The sequence below is a fragment of the Argiope bruennichi genome, chromosome 11 (genome assembly GCF_947563725.1).
Source record: "Argiope bruennichi chromosome 11, qqArgBrue1.1, whole genome shotgun sequence".
NCBI classification, from domain to species: Eukaryota; Metazoa; Arthropoda; class Arachnida; order Araneae; family Araneidae; genus Argiope; species Argiope bruennichi.
In genome coordinates, this window is record NC_079161.1 from 50,850,563 (window position 1) to 50,872,154 (window position 21,592).

General features: G+C 32.4%; 1 protein-coding gene across 1 annotated transcript in view; it reads right to left on the reverse strand.

Moving 5' to 3' along the window:
- Nucleotides 1–2,176: 2,176 nt before the first annotated feature.
- The window catches only part of LOC129957166 (hemocyte protein-glutamine gamma-glutamyltransferase-like), a 62,443-nt gene continuing 43,027 nt past the window's right edge, over nt 2,177–21,592 (reverse strand). The window contains exons 7-15 of the mRNA XM_056069347.1: nt 21,228–21,411; nt 18,127–18,265; nt 16,832–16,935; nt 15,665–15,833; nt 12,665–12,762; nt 9,005–9,307; nt 7,056–7,216; nt 6,649–6,785; nt 2,177–2,434 (exon numbers count right to left, since the gene is read on the reverse strand). Of these exons, the coding sequence (XP_055925322.1) occupies nt 2,293–2,434; nt 6,649–6,785; nt 7,056–7,216; nt 9,005–9,307; nt 12,665–12,762; nt 15,665–15,833; nt 16,832–16,935; nt 18,127–18,265; nt 21,228–21,411 (1,437 nt within the window). The 3' untranslated portion in view covers nt 2,177–2,292. The remainder of the gene's footprint in view (nt 2,435–6,648; nt 6,786–7,055; nt 7,217–9,004; nt 9,308–12,664; nt 12,763–15,664; nt 15,834–16,831; nt 16,936–18,126; nt 18,266–21,227; nt 21,412–21,592) is intronic.

The following is a 21,592-nucleotide window of genomic DNA, read 5'->3' on the forward strand; positions in this document are numbered from 1 at the left end:
TTGGTAAGGTCTCGGCTTCGGAACCGGAGAGTTTTCAGGTTCGTGGACCAATTCCACTAAGCAACCGTCGTTTAAGCAGGGCCTAGTCCACGCTAAATCTGTCGGGCCAAACGTCCTACCACTGGCATGACGTGGCAGTTTGGGAAGGCAGCTGCCAGCTCAGATGTCGTCCTCATCATCTGACTGCGGTTCAAAATTACGAGTTTCGTTCCAAAATAGCCACAGCATTGTTTTAAAATAGGACGTTAGTGTGACCAAACCAAATATGCCATCTTCAGCTTCAATATAAGTCTAAAATGCCATCGTTTTTTTTTTTTAATCTTTATTATACAGTTACTGACTATATGAATTAAAATTCAATTATTTTGCAGATAGATATAAAGACCAAAAATATAAGCATCTGCATAATAATAATAAATACAATTTGCATTTTCTAAAATCAGGTATTCAAAACATATTTAATATTTTTTCTTACATTAATTTTCTTATTTCTAAATAATTTTTAAAATTTAGTTGACTTATTAATTACGAAAACAATCACTCATACAGTTATTACAAATTCTAAAGGCTATTTCTTATCAAAAATTGTATTAATTTTTTTTAATTCGAAGTTGAAATTTTCAAGGAATTATATATAAAATTGAATTTTGATGGAAAATAACATGCAAAAGTAATTAGAATATTTTTTACCCAAAAGTCAAGTTTGGCTATGCTGTTCTCAACATATTTATTCGTATTGAAATAAAGAGCTTAGTGAGAAGGGTGAGGAATCAAAGGGTTCCAGGTGCGAAACCATATTCCACTATACTCCATGTCGGATACATTCTAGAATTGACAGCATATACAGGGAAAACGCTTTCCTTCTGGTGCGGCTTAGAAGCTAGGAGATTGGGTGCCATATCAGGCATATACTTCATTATCTGACCATAGCTCGTTCCAAAATAGACGATGAGTTGCGTTTACAAGGGATGTTAATACAATTAAACTAAACTAGTACGGAATCAATTTAATTAAAGTAATGATTAACAGACAAAAAGGTAGTGAGAAAACCTCTGAAATACGGCGTTGCCACAAAGAACGCTAAAATATATAAAGTTTAAGAACTGTAGAATATTAGCGGATGAATAAAAATTTAGATTACAATCCAAAAAAAATTAAATAAAATGAAGAAAATATCCTTATTGAATATACAGCAAGATTCATAATACTATCTCTAATCATCTTCCAAGTTGTATTTAAGTTAGAAAATTAGGTTTTAACAATGAATCTTCAAAAATGCGCATTGTAATGTAATGTAGGAATCATCCCGTTGATGTATGGTGATAAGTCCAATAAGTTCAGTAGCAGACAGTAACACTTTATTCCACAATTAAACGCAAAGCGTGGCAGAAGCATATGTAAAATCAGTACTTGCTAAGGTCAATAACAGAAGCAGGTAGAGAGTTCGCTTCGCGATCAATATTCGACCGACATGTTTGTAGTTGTCTCAGGTTTTATAATATCAATGATAAAGAATCGAATATGAGAGAAGGAACTACAAACTTTGAGTCTTAATGGAGTTATTGCCAAAATTCCTGCTGTTTCTAGAATATTCATTTTTATAACAAAGGTGCTAGGGGTAATGATCTGAAATCTATTGATTAGATATATCTGCACAAATCTCTTCCTTGCTGTGAAAATAGCTTGGTACAGAAACAACATAACAAAGTCAAAGCAAACAATTTCGGAAAATTGCATAGCCCAGACTGCCATCGTGAGTGATTTTTTTTAATGAAGATTTATCAATGATGGCATGATGTTAAAAGTTCTTTTTCGTAGAAAGACTTCGAAAATTATTCATTACGAATATTTAAAAGAAGTTTTTCAAAGAAAACTTTGAAATTCTTTTTGAAACTGAATACATTTTTTTCCAATCCATCACATTTCATATCAGTCACTATGCTTGTAGATAGAGTGTAGGAATAGTTAACCAGGATGGCGCGAAAATAATAAATTACTTTTCAATTACGGAAAGATATGCGAATCGGAGAAAAATAAGACTAGTATTGCTTCATAAGATCTATCAGTTGAATCATCATCAGAGTACAATTGCAAAATTAAACATAATTATTTCAATTGCCTTCTGATATTTGTATGGTGCCATGAGAAATATAAGTGCCATATTGAGACATTCAAAAACAGTTTGATCATATTTTATTGTATTCAATGCAATATTATAACAAATTAATGTAATAAAAATTTATTTAAACTTTGAGATATGACTGAGAGAATAGTATCAGTGGACGAAGTCTCTCAAGGTACAACATTGACGTGCTTCGAACCGAGCACTTCGATGAGCTGTCTGGAACTGAAGTTGACCACGATTACTCGCTTTCCGGGCCGCTGTGGTACCAAACGTTCGACGTGAACTACAGATTCCAAGGGAGAAATATCTCTGCAAGAAATGACATATTTAATGGATTAAAGGAAGGATTTTATGGATTAAAGGCACAGATTAAACGGATTAAAGGCATGTATTTAATGGATTAAAGGCACAGATTTAATGGATTAAAGACATGGATTTAATGGATTAAAGACATGGATTTAATGGATTAAAGGCATGGGTTTAATGGATTAAAGGCACAGATTTAATGGATTAAGGCACAGATTTAATGGAATAAAAGCATGGATTTAATGGTTCAAAAGGCATGGATTTAATGGATTAAATGCATGAATTCAATGGATTAAAGATAGAAAAGATAATCGTGTTTATTTCATTTTTTCCACAAAGGCATTGCTTAGCATTTTGACATTATTCCTTTTATTGATTTTATGTTAGGAAGTCACATACAATATATCTTTTATAAAACAAAGATCTTATAAAATCAGTTAGGAAAAAGGATTTGTGTAAAACCCCATGATAAACGAATTCCTGTTAGGAAAATTTTGATTTTTAAATACTATACTATTATTTTTATATAGTATTTGGGTTCAATTATTATACTACTGTTTTTAGATAGTAGAGCTTATAGTATTTTGGTTTGAATACTATACAACTATTTTTAAATAGTATTTTGGTTTAAATACTATACTACTATTTTTAGACAGCATTTTGGCTCAAATATTATACTTCTATTTTTAGATAGTATTTTAGTTTAATTACTGCAATACTCTTTATTGATATTATTTTGGTTTGAATACTATGCTACTATTTTTAAATAGCATTTTGGTTTAATTACTATACCTTTATTTTTAGACAGTATTTTAGCTCAAATGCTATCTAAAAATAAGAATATGTTTAGTTATCTTTGGTTTATAATACTGTTCTGCAGTTAATTTTATTTACATACAACACTGATACAATGCCCTCTCTAAATATTTTAAAATTATAATTCGTTTAAATGAATGTTTTAGTCACATTCCAAATAATGTAATTATTTCATTTAAAATAATACAATCACTATGAATAAAGACAACTGTAATATATATAAGATTCAGAACATTTAAAGAATTACTTTGCTTACGCAGAGCAGTACCACTAATTTTATTACAAAAAACTTCAAAAAAGACTCTAAGGATTTAATTCTGCTTCCCAAAATAGCGCATTGCCTTCAATGTGCCATTTCATGAAGTAAAATTCGGGAAAGGGCAGCTAAAGAAACGGCTGTTAGCATTCCTTGAAGATAGTCTATAATTACTCTTGAGAAAAAGAAGTGAAATACCTTGGACTGAACCTAAATAATACACTCACTTCTAAAAGTCATATCAACAACAATGAGAAGAAGTTCTGGATTAAAATTATCTTCATTATCCCATTCACTGCCAAACGTTTCCCCCCTTTACTAAAGAATCAAAAGTTATTATATAAACACGTTTTAAGGCCTATCCTCACTTATGCTGCTCAAATTTGTGAACTCGCTGCTAAAACAAACTGTTAAAAAATCCAAGTTTTACAAAATAAAATATTTCGCATCATTCTCGATGTTCTCTGGTTTATCCAAAATTATATTTTTCACAGAGATCTTAAAACTCCAAGCTAGATGATTTCACCAAAGAACGTTAAAGAAAGTTTATTAATCAACTCAAAACTTATGAAAATTCCACAATCAAGGAACAAATTAACAATGGAAAATACGCCTTTCCTTACCCTTACTGAATGAACTTTGCCACTTAAACCTCCGTAGTTTCTTCAGACATTTAAATTGCATCTAAAAAACTGCTTCAATTTTCACCTTAAGCGCTTTTAAGCAATATTGTTTCTACTCAACTGACGGACCAATGATACATCATTTATGTTTATTCCCTCTGCTACTAACTATCTCAAACTGAGTAGAAGTGCCCAGGCACTAAGGTTCTTCACGCATCTAATTCAAGCAAATAATTGTTTTTATTTCAAAAGTGATGGATTGGATTGAAATGGCTCATTTATTTCTCTTTGTAAGTACTTCATCAAACTCAGAAGGAAATCGATCTTTTTCAATATTAAATCGTTAAACATCCTCACGAAAAAAAATTAGCAATGTCCTAAAAAACAGAAGCAATAGTATAAGAGAAATATATTTCATATCAGTTGCACAACATTTTTTTGTGTGTGTGAATTGCTGTTTTAATTTTACGTTATGTTTTAATACGTTAAAACGCCTGTTTCCACGAAACGTTTTTCTCAATATCCTATTAATTTTTGCAAAATATTTCTCTATAGTTTTACGCCTCTCAATCAGAATTTTTAAGGTCAATTCCTTCAATAGGTTAAAAAAGAAAACCTAAATGTAATTTTCAAATGCAAGGCGGAAATCTTAATTTTAACATTAGTACAAAATATACTACTGAACAAACAGTATAAATACATCAGTTTTATGCATCGTAGATCGGAAAAAGGTGAATTATAGTTCAGAAACTATCCTCTATCATTGATGGCTCAAACTGCTGGAAAGGTGTGACACACTCATTGACTATTTTAAAACGGCATACAGCTCCATAAAGAGCATCTAACCAATCGACAATATGATGTCAAAGGCACATTTACTGACAGACTTTCAACATAATAGATAATAAGAATCATTAGAAAGTGGATAACATCGTAGATCGAAAAGAGGTGAACTGCAGTTTAGAAACTTTCCTCCATCATTGATGGCTCAACCTATGGGAAATGTGTGACGCAGTCATTGACTATTGTAAAAAGGCATACAGCTTAGCTCCATCAATAGCCTCTAACCAGTCGACAATATGACGTCAAAGGTACACTTACTGACAGACTTTTCAACATAATAGATAATAAGAATCATTAGAAAGTGGATAACATTGTAGATCGAAAAGAGGTGAACTGCAGTTTAGAAACTTTCCTCCATCATTGATGGCTCAACCTATGGGAAAGGTGTGACGCAGTCATTGACTATTGTAAAAAGGCATACAGCTTAGCTCCATCAATAGCTTCTAACCAGTCGACAATATGACGTCAAAGGTACACTTACTGACAGACTTTTCAACATAATAGATAATAAGAATCATTAGAAAGTGGATAACATCGTAGATCGAAAAGAGGTGAACTACATTTTAGAAACTTTCCTCCATCATTGATGGTTTAACCATAGAAGAGAGAGGTAGTTGTTGAATGTTGTAGACTGGCATACATTCAATCAATAACATGCAACCAATCGACAATATGATTTCAAAGACACACTTACTGACGGACTTTCAATATAATATATAATGAGAATGTAGATAGGAAACCGTAGATAGGAAATAGGTGAATTAGAAACTTTCCTCCATGTTTAATAGCTTAACCATAGAAAAGATATGACTCAGTCATTGACTGTTATAGGTAGATAGATCACATAACCAATCTACAATATTATACCAAAGATACATTTACTGGCATACTTTCTACATAATAAATAATGATAATGTAGATATCAATTCTGTTTAAGCACATGTCTCTTTCGTGACGTTATGTTGGTGACTGATCATGCACGTTGCAAGCGATTGTTCTAGTACAAATGCAAATTTAGCGGAGAGTAAAAGGGAAAGAAAGATCGATTTTAACTACAATTCTATTTTATTCTTACCTATTTTTAAGAACCCCCGGGGGCACCTCGAAATGAGGAGGAGATGCTTCCGGCATGGTGGTTGAATCTCGCCACCCTGGAGGGTACACAAATAGGTGGGGGATGTGACTCCTCCCATCGATGACGGGACGTACTTCCTTCGGGGAAGGTTGTACCGGGGCCGGTGATGGCCATTAGAACTCAACCACAGTTCCCGCCAATGTTGCTGTTGCGGCAGTCCGGTCATTCAGTTTTATGGTTTAAATCCGTGTGCCTTCGTGGCTGGTTGGAGAGTCACATGGCTGACTATCTAAATTTAAGGGACGTACTTCCTTAGGGAAGAGTTGTACCATGGCCGGTAGTAATTTTTTTTTCGTTTTTCTACTGTAAATATTTTGTTACTTCAATAAAATTCGCGTAACATGCCCACCAAACCGTTCAATGACCAGAATGGTCACGTATACGGGGGTATGAGACGTCGTTCTGTTCTCTGCACCATGGCCGGTGATGGCCCTGAGGACTCAAACACAATTCCCATCAATGTTTCAGTTGCAGTGGTCCTGTCATTTAGTATTATTTATCTGTGTGCCTTCAAGTGGGTCAGAGAGTCAGTGATATGACTTACCTAAATTTAACTCTGTATGGTCCGCTGAGTCCAGGCCCTTCGATGGTGAACAAGCAGTCTGTGAGATGACGGTTGAGAGGGTTCGTCAATCGAATGACCAGTTGAAATTCGTAACTCACACGCAGAGTATCTGGGCACTGAAAGAGGTAATAGATATTGTTTATTTCTTATTAGATTTCATTTAATAACAACTAATTTTTTTAGAGTATTTGCATTACGTTTTCAGCGGGTCAAAAAATAATTTTAAAGCATAAGAGTAGTTAAGATCAGTGAATTCCTATCCTTTAATTCAAAAGTTTAATGACGAGAGTATTGTATTTTGTACAGATTGAATTTTTTGTATATATTCAGACCGCAAATGGATGGGTAATGAAATTTTAGATAGCATCCAGTAGACAGGTACAAACCTCCAATCGCAGCTTAGGTTTCTGCACTGTGAAGTCGTCTTCTTCTGCCCAGGTCTGCTGAGTTTCCTGCACGGTGGCAATGGCGTAAATTTTCATCATCGAGTAATCGACTAGTTTGTCCAGGTAATCATCTGGTGTCACAGTGATAGACAGAACTTCCGCTGCAAACAATAAACAGGTATTTCTTTAAAATGCAGTAAAAAAAATCCATTATTTTATTTATGTCTCAAAGTCAACAGTGTCAATGATATATATATATATATATATATATATACAGAAGTTGAGAAGATTAAATTAACACATATCTTATTAATGAAGTATATTTTTATTTTACTTTTGTTTTCTAGAGGAGAGTGACTGACTGCTCTTTTCCAATCCTAGAACATGAATTTTTCTTGGAAAGTTGATGGTTTCAACAGATGGCGCTACGATAAATACGGAGATTATACACTGATGTAACAAGAAGTCAACCTAAGTGAACACTAATAGAGCCAAAAAGTTGAAATGTACCGAATTTAAAAAACGAAATTCGGTTTCAGTTCTCAAAATTCAAGTAATAATTAAATGCGAGCTAGGAAGAAGTGCTTACCAAAGTAATAAAAAAAAACGTATAATTCATGCATAATTCACGTTTATTCGTTGTTGTTGCTTATCCCCCTTGAACTGAACTCCAATTCAAACCAAATAAAAAATCAGGGAAAGAGGGATGCAATAGTTTCTGAGGAAACAACTTTAGCTCATATGAAGGCGACATTCACAGACTCGCTTGCACACCCCTTTTCACAGAGGGGGGTTCTGCTCTTTCACACACCTCACAGATGGAAGACAGGGTTATGAACAACGATGCCCGAACCAGGACTCGAACTCGAGATATTCAGATCACGGGGAAGGCCAGGACGACGCCAGTTTATTCGTCCACAGATATTAGATAATATACGTTAGCTAAACGTTTTTTCTAATGTTAATGCAACCAATTACTAAGAATTTATTTTAAAAAAAGATCGATTCCTAATTGTAAGAAAATTAGATTTCATATATAATCAAGATAGTAATTTAGCAGACTTACGGTAGTTGTGGACAATTGAAAGATGTGATTTTTGTTTTGTGAAATTTTATCAATAAATCAATCAATGAAACCTCATTCAGTAACTGCTTCGACCTCTTCGGAAAACACGTATCTAAACTCTGCTGTAAAATTTTAGTGATGGTGAGTATACTAGTCAAACACAAAGTATGTGTCATATGAAATTATGTTGTAATGAAATGACTTTTGTTTTTTTTATTTCAATAATCACATCTATTTATGTGTTTAAACTAACATACTTTTTTTTGCATAGGAAAGAAAAAATATAAAAACAATTAATTTATTATTTTAATTTGCTGTTAGAGAATGGTATTGAACAAAACATGGTACATGGTTCACTGCATAATAATCTTTTATTCGCTCCTTTGATTTCGACTTGGCCTAAAAATATTTTAAGCAACTCGAAATCTATGAGTATATTTAAGTTTTTACTAAAATTGTAATTAAAACTAAAAATTGTCACTACGCATTACTCCTGACGAATAAACACGTCATAACGCAAAATACTGCACTTTTTCCATGACAAGTATACTTGTCAAAAACAATTAACTGTTTAATACCGTAAGGCAATAGTTATGTAACACAGACACTTTACTCTAATATGTATCTTAGTATGCAAGACAGCAACATTTGCAAATAGAATAATGCTGATATCATGAAAAATATATGAAACCGATCTGAAAGAAAACACTTAAAAAGCAGCAGCATCAATCACCCCCCTTTTTTTTCGATAAAATCTGTTTTTTTGTTTTTGTTTTTTTTGGAAACATTTTAACTAATTCGTAAAATTGAAACGATGATCATAGAAAGTATGTGTTAACGGAAGCAGTTATTGAGAAAATATTTCTTTAATAAGACAACTTACACTGATTGGGCTTCAGTGTGAAATTTCCTCTCTGCCTGGTGACCTTGCGCGCTAGAACTCCAGTGTAGTAGACAGTGCTGGCAGACAAGACTGCTCCCACTGTTCGCATTTCGGACTTGTTCTTGTTGCGCACCTTGACTGTTACCGAGAAAGGCTGTCCAATCATGACCTGGTCAATTTCCACCAAATCGAAATCCACATCCTCGGCCTCTGGAGGGGGCATGTCGTAAACAGCATACCGGATGCTTGGGGCGACACCGTAACGAGCAGCGTTCAAAACGGCCATTCTTTCTTCCACAGTACCTAAAGAATAACAGAACGTATTTAGGTAAGTGTTCATAATCTTTTATCTGTACAACTGTCTACATAGACCTAGTGGATGTAAGGAACTGAATATGTTCACATGTGCAAACATGTCAGGTGAATGGTCTAAAGAAAGACATGGCAAAAAAGAAAGAAAGAAAGATGAAAAAAAAAGAGAAAAAAAAGCAAAGGCTAGAAAGAAGAGGAAGCAAGCATCGTATCAAAATATCTGCATACGGCCGCTTAAGGAAAAGATAAGATTCAGTACTATTTCTAATTTTTCTTGTTTTGTTTTTTAATATAAAGATTGAAAAGATAAAATTTCTCAAGTGAAAACTTTTGAACCATATGCGTTCAAATATTTAATTGTTCAAATATTCTTAATGTTTCAAAAAAAAAAAAAAAACAGTAAGAATGCTTTATTAATAATACATTTACGTCAGAAATTCTATGCAAATTTTTATGAATTATTTTCATGATCCATATAAATGACAATAATCCTTTATCTATCCATTTGACTACATCGACCTGGTGGCTGTAAGGAACTGAATATATTCACATGTGCAAACTTGTGAGATAACTGCTCTAAAGAAAGACATGACAAAATAAAAGGAAAGAAGGAAAAGGAAAAACGTAAATGAAAGAAAAAAGCAAGTATTGTATCAAAATTTCCGCAGAGGGCCTCTTAGGAAAAAGATAAAATTTCCGATAAAATTTTTAATTTTTCTTAGTTTGCTTGTTAATATAAAGATTCGAAAGTAAAAATTTCCCAAGTTTAAATTGTTGAACTCTACGAGTTCAAATATATAACTGTAATTTTTCGAAAATTAATAATGCTTCTTTGACGGCACTTATACATTAGAAATTGTGTGCAAGTTTTTATGAATTATTTTTATGATCTATCTAAAAATCTGGTGAAATGTAATATTTTATTTCATAGCATCATCTGAAAATTAAAAAAATATACAATAAAAATATTTCAGATTTTTTTTAAAAAGCTTTAAAGGCAGCAATTTATAATAAATAAAAATATTAGAATACTGTAAAATTCTCAGAAAAAGAAAGATAACTCGTCATTGAAAAATCATGCTATAATAGAGAATTCACAAAAATCCTCAACAAATCAAATTGGTTTTCCATTAAAATCTACCTAAAAAAGTTTATTTCGGCAAGCTGGTAGGCAAAAGAAATATCTTTACATCTGAGTTACTTTTGGCAACATAAATTTATGATTATTAGAAACAGTCAAAATTAGGGCGTGAAAATCCTTTTAAGCTTATAACTTCTTAAATATTGCAGTTATTTAAAAACTTTGAATACAAAAGTTGGTTATCTTAATGAGGCGCTAATGTTGGCTAATTGGATTTATTTTTATGTCTTCAATATTAAGAAAGTTATAGAGAAATGAAAATTTCACCCTCACCATTTCCACCCCCTTTGAGCTAGAGCTAGATGGTCCATTTAAGAATTCATCCGGAGATTTTTACATTTCTAACAACATACTTTTTTAAATTCTTCTATATTTTTATTTTACTTTATAATAAATATAGCTTATTTCTTCTATATCTATTAAATTTCACATCAAATATGCAACTAAAAAAAAATCTTTTATTTACAACTGGCCTTTTGACAATTTTTATTGTCTATGACCCAGGTGCCTTCACTAAGATTTATATTATAATTTATAATGATAAAAATTGTTATGACAATTAAAATTACTTGAATTATTGAAAACATGCAATGACATTTAGTTATAAGACAACTAACTGTCACGGGTGAGAGAGTGAAATATGTCCAATTCACATTATTTAAAAATATGAATAACTGTGAATATCAAAATTCAGATATAGACTGATTTTTGCATATTAAATAGAGCGATTCCTTTTTTCCCTAATAAAGAGATTTCTTAAGTAAAAATATTTTAAGAGAAAAAGAAAGAGAAAATGCAAATATTAACGATTTTAGTTAATGCAGAGAGGGAAAAAAAGCGAATCCAATTAAAAAGAAAGGAAAAATGGTCATGAAGCGCCCATTAACTAAGCGGCCAAACACAATTAATGTGCCTTTTTTTTTTTTTTGCAAATGAATTAGTATGTACAAAACTCCTCAACAGATAAGTGTTTTCGTATAATCTTTTTGCAGAATTAGTTGTTCATCCCCATATTATTATTTATATCTAATTCTGCCTTAAGCATTTGTTCTGTAGTTATTTGAACTGTTTCTTTCTTGCTTGTGCTTGCAAACTAATTAGCAGTACAACAGCGCCTTCAAGCGGCCTAAAGTGTCAACGAATACAATTCATAGTTTGACGGCACTTGTTTAAGGGGATAAACTATCTGCTAGTAAATCAATTTTTTTGCATGGTTGTTTTGCTGTGATATATTATTTATAATTTCTTTTTTCATCTTAAGCATCGTATTGCGATATTTGAGCCGTCGCTTTCTTCAAATGATAACTCTCTAATTATATTCATTGCTTTATTATATTTATTAAAGGTAATTCTCGCTCCGTATCTTAAATCTAATACTACAAAGCATGTGCAATTGATTTTGGTATGACCTAGGATATACATTTTGTTTTTTTATATATTTAAAAATATTGCTATTTTTCACAATTAGTTTGTAGTGATCGTAGCGCCATCTTTTATTTATGCCATTCTAAAGCGCTACCTATCTACTTTCCCTAATACAATCTATGTTAATACTTCGCCCGGGGAATCCCCGTTCTATGTATGCGTGCTCTAAACAGTGATGTTCCGATAGTTGTTAATGAAATAAAGAGTTTATTTTTCTAATAGCGATGAAGTGCTTTATACAACACGTCATCGTTTTGGTGATGTTCATGTAGAGTGTTGTATAAAGCACTTCAAGTTTATTTATAGATGGTTAACATGTGCATGGAAGATTCAACATGTAATATGTTCTTATTATTTTAGGTATAATTCATAAATTCTTCATCACCGTATCCATAGGACAAAAGGATGGATTTAATTTTTTATCACCTTTTACATATCAACAAATACTCAAGGGCATGATTTCACCCATAAAATACCTATTCTTTATAAAAATAGAAATTATTTTAATTTTTAAGTATTTATCAATAATATGTTAAAACGTACAGATATTTGAACATTTTTATCTCTAAAACAAAAGTGAATGCATTTGTAATGCTTTGTTGTGCTCAAAAGAGAGGACCTGTAAATGAAATATTGTTGTATCTAAATGTAAAAATTCGTATGAGATGTAAATCTCAAGAGGGATTTATATACCTGAAAAGGTATTTTGAGAGCAATAAATATATTTTCATTCTTTTTCTAACTAAGCGGCAACTGTGCATACAACAACAACAACAAATTACCTTCTTGATCCTTATATTCGGCAACTATATTTTCAGCATCTGTATCTCCAACATCATCATCTACTCCAATTTTTTTCGTCAACATAAACTGTCCAATTCTGAAAGAGAAAAGAGTATGTGAGTATGTTATTAAATGAAAAATGAAGGGTATAAAAGTTATAAAATCATTCTGGTATTGTATATCTGAAATAGAACTGTTACAGATTTTCTTCTTAGAATGATAATCTTTTCTTTTAGAATCATAATGCTTTCTCAATTCATATAAGTGACCTAATTTGAGTTGTTAACGCCATTTGATTTGGAATAGAATATACATTTTCCTTGCAATGTTTAACAAACGCCGTCAATTGTGAATATTGAAAAGAAACAACTCTCAGAAATGTGACTTAAATGTGTACATTTATTCTTTTTAACATTCGATGCAAATTTTCATACGCTGGAATGTTTATTCTCTCTTCAAGACAAAGGAAAGAAATTTTTCTAGTTTTGAAGTTTTTTCCGAAAAGAAATAACAATATAACACTATAGAAAAATAGTTGAATTTTAATACAAATAATGACTAAGAATGACCAAAATATTTTTAATCTTAAAGTTTTCATTTGAAATGCATTATTTTCAAGCCAATAAATTAATGAAACAATTGATGAAATCTTGAAGAAAATAGATATGAACTAGAAATTAAGCAAAAATTGCATCGCTTTATACTAAGCAATGATATCAAAATGTTTTAAAACATTTGGAAGGATTTAGATTCTAAAAGTATCTCGATTTCTTAAATATCATAATTTCAACACCTATATTTTGGACAACTCGAGATATCCGAAGAATCGTGAGGTACTGGAATCTGAACAGACAATAGATTTTGATCTCTGGCGTCAGCAATAAATAAGGTTACGTCAAGCAGATGTAGAAATAAAATTATGAATAATATATATAAAAGTCATTGAATTACGGCGGCAAAAATGTACACATTTGTCCTTGATGACTGCCGAGGTCACACATCTTGCTGCACGGTATTATACAATATTGCGCAATGTTATATTATATAATTTAATATTTAACTATATTATACAATATTGCGCAATATTATATTATATAATCTAATATTTATATATATTATACAATATTGATAGTATTATTTAATATCATACAATATTGCACAATATAATATGCTACTAGAGTCACTAAGATCTGAGAGACTGCTTGAAAAATCTTGACCTTATACCATATAGGCATAATCCTGAATTCCTAAAACATTTTTGATTTTATTGTCCACAATACGAGGATTGCCTTTCAAGTTTTTACAAACGACCAATAGAAGGCGCTACTGGAATTTGTCTTAAGATATTTGTAAAATTCACATTGTTTTTTATCTTGGAATCAGTGGCATCTTAGAAATCGTCTGAGAATTTTGTTTACAGTCAGTGTTTAAGAGAAGCAAGTGAGTGAAAAAATGGAAGTAACTCGTAAAGGTTTCCATTGGAGGATTTTTTTTATGATTTTAAGAAAGGCCTCTCTCAACAAAAAAGCCTAGATTCGCTCCGAGAAACTTTTGGTAATGAAACATCAGCACAAAAGACTGTTTGCAATTGGTTTGCAGAATTTCGTCGAGGTCGTGCGCCCATCAGTGATGAATCTAGTAAAGGACGACTAAAATCAGTAGTAATTCCAAAGAACATCGATGCTGTGAGCAAAATGACTGAATATCGGCATGTCACGTATCATCAGATAGAAGCATACCTTGGCATTTCACAGACTGCCATACATTCGATTTTTCACGAACTTTTACCTGTTAAAAAGATTTGTCCCAGATGGATCCGCGCAATTTGACAGAAGCTCAAAAAGAGTCTTGTGCAAATTGGTGTAAGGAAATGCGAAAAAAAATTCTAATTGGGTGTTCCCAATTCCGTATTCCGCTAAATCCGTATTCAACATCGTTACAGATGACGAAGCTTGGATATATTCGTCTTCGGAAACTAAACACAATCTACTGTTTGGGTGTTTCAAAATGAACTGAATCCTACGAAAGTTGCTCGTTCATGAAACATTTCCAAGAAAATGATTGCTTGTTTCTTCACCCTTACAGGACATATCGCAACCCTTCCTTTAGGTGATCGAAAACCTGTTAACACTAAATGGTATACAGAAATTTCTTTGCCAAAAGTCATCAACGAAATCTGGAAAAACCACAAAATCTGGATGCCAAAAATCGCCGTAGCATTCTTCATCATGACAATGCCCGCTCCCACACAGCATGTGTAACATTTGATTAGTTGAAGGATAAAAATATCGAATTAATGTCTCATTGCCCATATTCACCTGATTTGTCACCTAACGACTTTTTCTTGTTCCCTTATGTCGAACAAAAAGTGAGTGGGCAGCTATTTTCATCACCTCAAGAAGCTGTTGATGTCTTCCAAAACCATGTTGCAGAGATATCAACTTGTCTCATTAATGTCTCATTGCCCATATTCTCCTGATTTGTCGCCAAACGACTCTTTCTTGTTCCCTTATGTCGAACAAAAAGCAGCGATTTTCATCACCTTAAGAAGCTGTTGATGCCTTCCAAAACCATGTTTCAGAGATATCAACTTCAGAGTGGATAAACTATTTCAAGAATTGGTTCGAACAGACGGAAAAGTGTATAAATCTTAAAAACGAATATTTTGAAAAGCAATAAAACAGTTTGTTCCCAAAAAATTCTTTTTCTTCCATCTTTTTGTAATAGCTTAAAAGGCAACCCGCGTATCCCCTGATGATAAAAAAAATGGAGTTGAAAATGAGATTTAATAAAATAGTTATAAATTATGGATTTGCTAGAAAAAATAGATAAGTATTGCCAATCAGAACGATTCAAAACAAGTTTAATATGACGCATTAAAAATAGAAAATAATGTTCCAACTTCGCTAGAAAATAAGAAAAATAAATTCCATATCAAGAGCAATAGCTACATTAAATTGAATTTTCGTTTTTAGCAAAATGATGACAAAAATAGTTACTTATATTTGTCGCTGGCTGCCTTCCGCCAACCACCCTCAACTGTCTCATCTCGTGTCCACTTGATAATGTCCGCATTTACCTCGGCGAAGACGAAGGGGCAGTCGAAATCGAAACCGACTTGGCCACGCTTCACGGCTTCCACAGATGCTGGCCCCATTTGGAAGACATCTAGAGGGGAAAGAAAATCAGGTCGTTTGATAAGAACCTGCGGCTGCACAACATTCTTAAAACTATTTGTAACAAAATCGTATTAATTTTATACTATGTGTATTACCACTATTTTTAATCATTTATGTTATATATATAAATGTCGATTATAAATAAGGTAGTTAATGTAGACTTGTTATATCTAATTGGAAACCACCTATTTACAAATCTTTAACAAAATGCTTTTTTTTTTTTGGCCATTTCGTTCAGGTGTTAATAATAAATAAGGGAAATTGCGGAATATTGTATGATGTAATTTTCTACATTGAAATATAAATTATTAGCGTTTAAAAATTCTTAACTACATGAATAAAATATATTTTAATCTAAAAATAACCATTCAGTCTTCCATTTCCGATCCTTTCTTCATTTGATTTATGCTATATGTAACTTAAGCCTTGCGACAATAGTTTTATTCCATCAGAATCTAGAAGCTTCAGTTTTCATTATTAAATAATAATTTTGCAAAAAGTAGAATTTTCAAAAATGGATATCGAAATAAAAATCCACGTCCCAATCCGCGTGAATGCAGATTACTCCGAAAAAAGACCATACTGATATAGGTTTTTGCTAATTTATATCATTGACTCTCCAACCCGCCCGAAGGCCCACGGATAAAAATTATGGAATAATCGGACCGCCGCTACAGCAACACTGGTGGGAACTGCTGTTAAATAATAAGGAACACCACCGGTCACGGTACAACCCTTCAATAAGGAAGTATGTCCCGTCATCGATGGGAGGAGCCAGCCCCCCTCCCCACCTTTTCGTGTACCCTCCAGAGTGGCGAGAACCAACCACCATGCCAGAAGCTTCTCTTTTTCAATTACCAGGTGCACACCGTTGGGGGGTTATGTTGAGAGGAAAAAATAATTCTTATTTCAACTACTACTCTACTTACAGAACCACGTTATATAAAAATCTACTGTTATCATTGATAAATATGATTTGCAACTCACTTCCGCTGGTCTCTTGCGGAGTCGAGTCGATCGACTGCCATCCACCGTATCCAGGTGGCAGATCTGGTCTGGCCATCCACACATCGTTCCATACATGAAAGTTCCTAAAATAAAAAAAAAGCAGCATTGATTAAATTGAAAAGAAGATAGTCAAGCGCTGAATTTAGAAATTCAAGGATTTTAGTTTAAGTGAGTTTAGTAACCAAGTATTCTTTCTGGAATAGTATCAAAGAAATAAATCACTATTTTTACATTCTTACTTGATATATCGTGGCTGTTTTCCACCAACCCCTTTCAACAGTATCTTCCCATCTATAAATCTTTGTATATGTATATTTTTAAGCCAATCAAACGGGCGGAATGAGAAATCAATTAAATATTGTGAAACGAAACAAAACAATACTGAAAAAAATGTAACATCCTTCACATTAATCTTATAACAAATTTATGCTTTATTTTAAGAGAATTTTTTTTTTCAGTTTTTAATAATTATTTTGCAATGAAAATTTCTTTGTAATCGGTTGTACAGTTTTTCTTTTTAATTTTATATTCGATCTACATAGGTGCAAAATGTTAAGATGGGAGATGTTGCATATTTTACTTATACGGTGGAGGAGTTCATAAGATGAATCTTAGAATCAATAGTTTAAATAAAATGAGTCTTAGAAGCAATAGTTTAAATAAAATGAGTCTTAGAATCAATAGTTTAAATAAAATGAGCCTTGGAATCAATAGTTTAAATAAAATGAGTCATAGAATCAATTGTTTAAATAAAATGAGTCTTATAATCAATAATTTAAATAAAATGAGTCTTGGAATCAATAGTTTAAATAAAATGAGTCATAGAATCAATTGTTTAAATAAAATGAGTCTTATAATCAATAATTTAAATAAAATGAGTCTTAGAATCAATAGTTTAAATAAAATGAGTCTTAGAATCAATAGTTTAAATAAAATGAGTCTTAGAATCAATAGTTTAATGCATTTCTATAAAAAAAAAAATTCTGTAAAAGGACAGTATATACGCTGAAGGTTTTTGTAAAGGAGAAATGAATTATTCAGAAATGGGTTTTGACAAGTTTTATATTTTGTATTAAGAGAGTAGGTAGAGTAGGCTTTGTATCTAGTTAATAAATAGAATATTGTTCTTTGGAATTGATGAATATGAATGTAAATGTAGAAAACATTATTTTTTAGAATTGATCAGAATTACAATAATTTTAATGTCTGAAAATTGCTGATTTAATGTATTGATTAAATCATCAATTATCATTTAGGCATATGTTGCATCTTACCATATGGAATCGTTGCTGACGCCTTCTATCTTTTCTCCCTTCTCGTCGAAGTACTTGTCAACTGTCAAACTGCGATCTGTGTCGTGGGCTGACACGAAATTTGTGACAGTCCGGCATGGAAGACCAAGGGTCCGGCAGACTGAAAAGAAAAGAATAAAGCACCTCTTTTTTACCTTGAGCAGAAAGCGCCCCCTTGTGGGGTTTTACAGAAGGCAAGCAGTTGAACTGCAGACCTGCTTCCTGAGGTCGACTTTTTCCCTATGAGCAACCTTTATGCTAACGCCGAATGCTTTCGGTTGGAAACGATGGTATCCCTCCACCATACTGTTTTCTTTAACCTAATTGTTTATGTGTGTTTGTAAATTTCGTAGTGTAGCTGTGTTTGTGGAAATTAAAACTAGTGTATTTAAAACCGGGCAGTTCATTAGAAAATCACAACACACTCACTATAGTATTGAAATTATTTTTATTTTGTTTGTCATTATGAGGGCAATCAGAAATATTCACAAGTTATTGCTGCAAGTTCGGTATTCAATTTATTAGGAATTTCTAAATCTTAACACAAAAAAGTGTTAAATAGATAAATAATATTCAATAGGTAAACAAGCATAAACCTTTCATATATCAACGATTTTATTTTTATTCCTTTAATTTTGCTATAATTTACGCTCAGACTAAAAAAAAAAAAAAATCTGATTTGCCTTTTAATTGTCCATGTAATATTTATAAGGAATATTTTCTGCTTATTGATGCCTTCTTCTGGTCGAGTGTTCACTGCCCTAATCCATTGAAAATTCGTTATGTTATTAAGTTGACTTTAAATAAATTAACAGATGGTGAGTTGAAAGAGTGCAGAGAATGAGTTGATAGTTAGAACTGTTCAGAATTATTACTGTTTAGAACTGTTCGAAGTTTTCTGAAATTAGAACTATTCAATGTCTTCTGTTCAAAACAACTTTTAATGTTTATTTCCCACAACAATCATAAGATGAATTTTGTATGCGTTAATTATTTTCATTTTGATTCAACGAGTTTGATAATATATATTGGGAAAAAAACCTTTCGCAACCAAAATATATTTACGAATATTTTTTGTTATTAAATTATCTCCATTCATGTTAAGTCGCGGTGGCCTAGTGATAAGGTCTCGGCTTTGGAACCGGAGACTTTTAGTTTGAAGACTTGTTTCCACCGAAGAACCGTCATGTAAGCGGGTCTAGTGGATGCTAAATCCGTCAGGGCCAAACATTCTCGTGTTGGTGTGGTGTGGAAGCTTGAGCTCAGGTGTCGTCATCGTCATCTGACCGCGGTTCAAAATTACGAGGTCGGTCCCAAAGTAGCCCTAGTATTGCTTTAAAACGGGACGTTAATATAACTAAACTAAACTCCAGTCATATTAAGTTTTTTCAAAACAATTAATGATAATTTTTTTCACATAAATAATAAGTTTTAAAATTACATGAATTAAATAATTATTAATACATATTTTTCTGACGAGTGCGAAGTTTGAAAAGAAACATCCTCTTTTGTCCCCGATTTGATGAAATTTTAGTAGAGTAATTTTTAGTTTATATGCGTTACTTGTTAACTCACTTATTTTTGTGTAAGGGATATATTCGTAGAATTAGAGTTACCTTTTCTGGTACACGACTAAAAGCTTTAAATTTATGCATTTATTTTTTGTAATAGTTATCCTATTTTATGCAACATATATTCAAGTTTAGTTTCCATTATCTATAAACAGTAAGTTAAAAATTTTTAATTTAGAAAAGAGGAAAATACTAATTAAATGGAAAGTTATATAATTTATAAGATAGATTTTATATTTTGTATCTCAATTACCTTTAAATTGTACTGTTATTTGTGCTATAATTGGTCATGTTTCGTTCTTATTCCATATGCGTTAGAGGGGAAAACCTGATCTCCACAATGCATCTTCGAGAACATTTTTAAAGCCTACAACGATCTCCCCTACAATACTACTAAAAGATATGATAAATGGCAGAAATGTTTATTCGAACAAACATTGTGAAAAAGAAAATCGTGAAAGAAGAACATCACACATATCATATTCTTTCTTTAGAAGCATCGTTTATTGAAATTATACATAAATATTGTATAATTGAACTGTATCAACTTCATTTCTGCCACTGAAGTTAGATACGTTTTTTTTTTTTTTTTTTTTTTTTTTTTGAAAATTACAAATTTATTATTTTGTTTTCTAAAGCCACATCCTAAAATGAGAGCAGATTGAATGAAATAAAAAGAAATTCGGAAAGAATCTCAAAAATTATATTTTTGAAATTGGAAAAACTGGATTCAGGAAAATAATTTTTCTTTTTGTTTCTTAGGGCACTTGCCACGGACAAGCCGGCTGTTATGAAGACAGCAATTTTAAGTCAGTGGGGGGAATGTCTCTTGTTTTTATAGTAGCGCCATCTAGGACCAAGAGAACGACTTAGCTACACACACGTCACAACCCTTTTTACGAGGCGGACTTCATTCACGCGTTTTCATTCACGGATCGCAACTTAGACCTGAATCAGAGAACGATTACCCCTGATCCAGTACCAACAGCGGTATTACTCTCGACATTTTGACCACGGCAGATTTATACACGCGTCAGCCACCAAGCACGCGGGAACCTTCGTCCGGCGGGGTTTGAACTCGCAACCTAAGGGACGCGAATTCAACGCTACACCAACCAGCCTATACTGGCCTTATATACTTTTCCTTAAAACTAGTTAATAGATGATAATTAGCAGAAAAAAATTTGTGTTACTATGTTCATAATTCAACTACAGACTTCATTCAACAGCAGATTTATAATATCCAACGAAGAGTACGCAGCACTGTAAGAATATCAATACCCAAGATAAAGGCGCGAAAAAATACATGTTGGCATATTATTAATTAGAATTCATCTCTGTTAATTTTAATATTCTATTTCTTTTTATATTTTTTGCTATCTGAAGTTTTTCGCTTCTATACTTTACTTGAACAATAAGCTTGTACAATTTTTCTCAATTGTTTAGTCAAAGTTTCGGACATTATACTTAATATCTGTTAAAATGCATTAATACCCTTTAGGATGTAATTACCTGTGGTAGCAACTCCAGCAAAGACCCAGCACTGTCCATACTTGACCGACTGCTCTCCTCCATTCTTGAAGTACTCGTCCATGATGGCGGCACTGCCGGTCCACATCCAGGGTGCCATACCATCATCATACATGCCTGACCAGTTACCTACCACGATACCCTTGTCGTCGTTCTCGCTGTTTACCTGAAAGACAAAAGAATAAATGACTATTAGTCCTTTTTACTCAGTAGATTATGACACTTTAATTAAATAGTGAAAGTTGCTGAGAATTTAAAGATTTAACTAGTTATAAGCCATTATTCAGCAGAAATCAGCAGAAGAAACTATTGTTATTAATGCGAGCTAACCACAAAGCTCAAATACT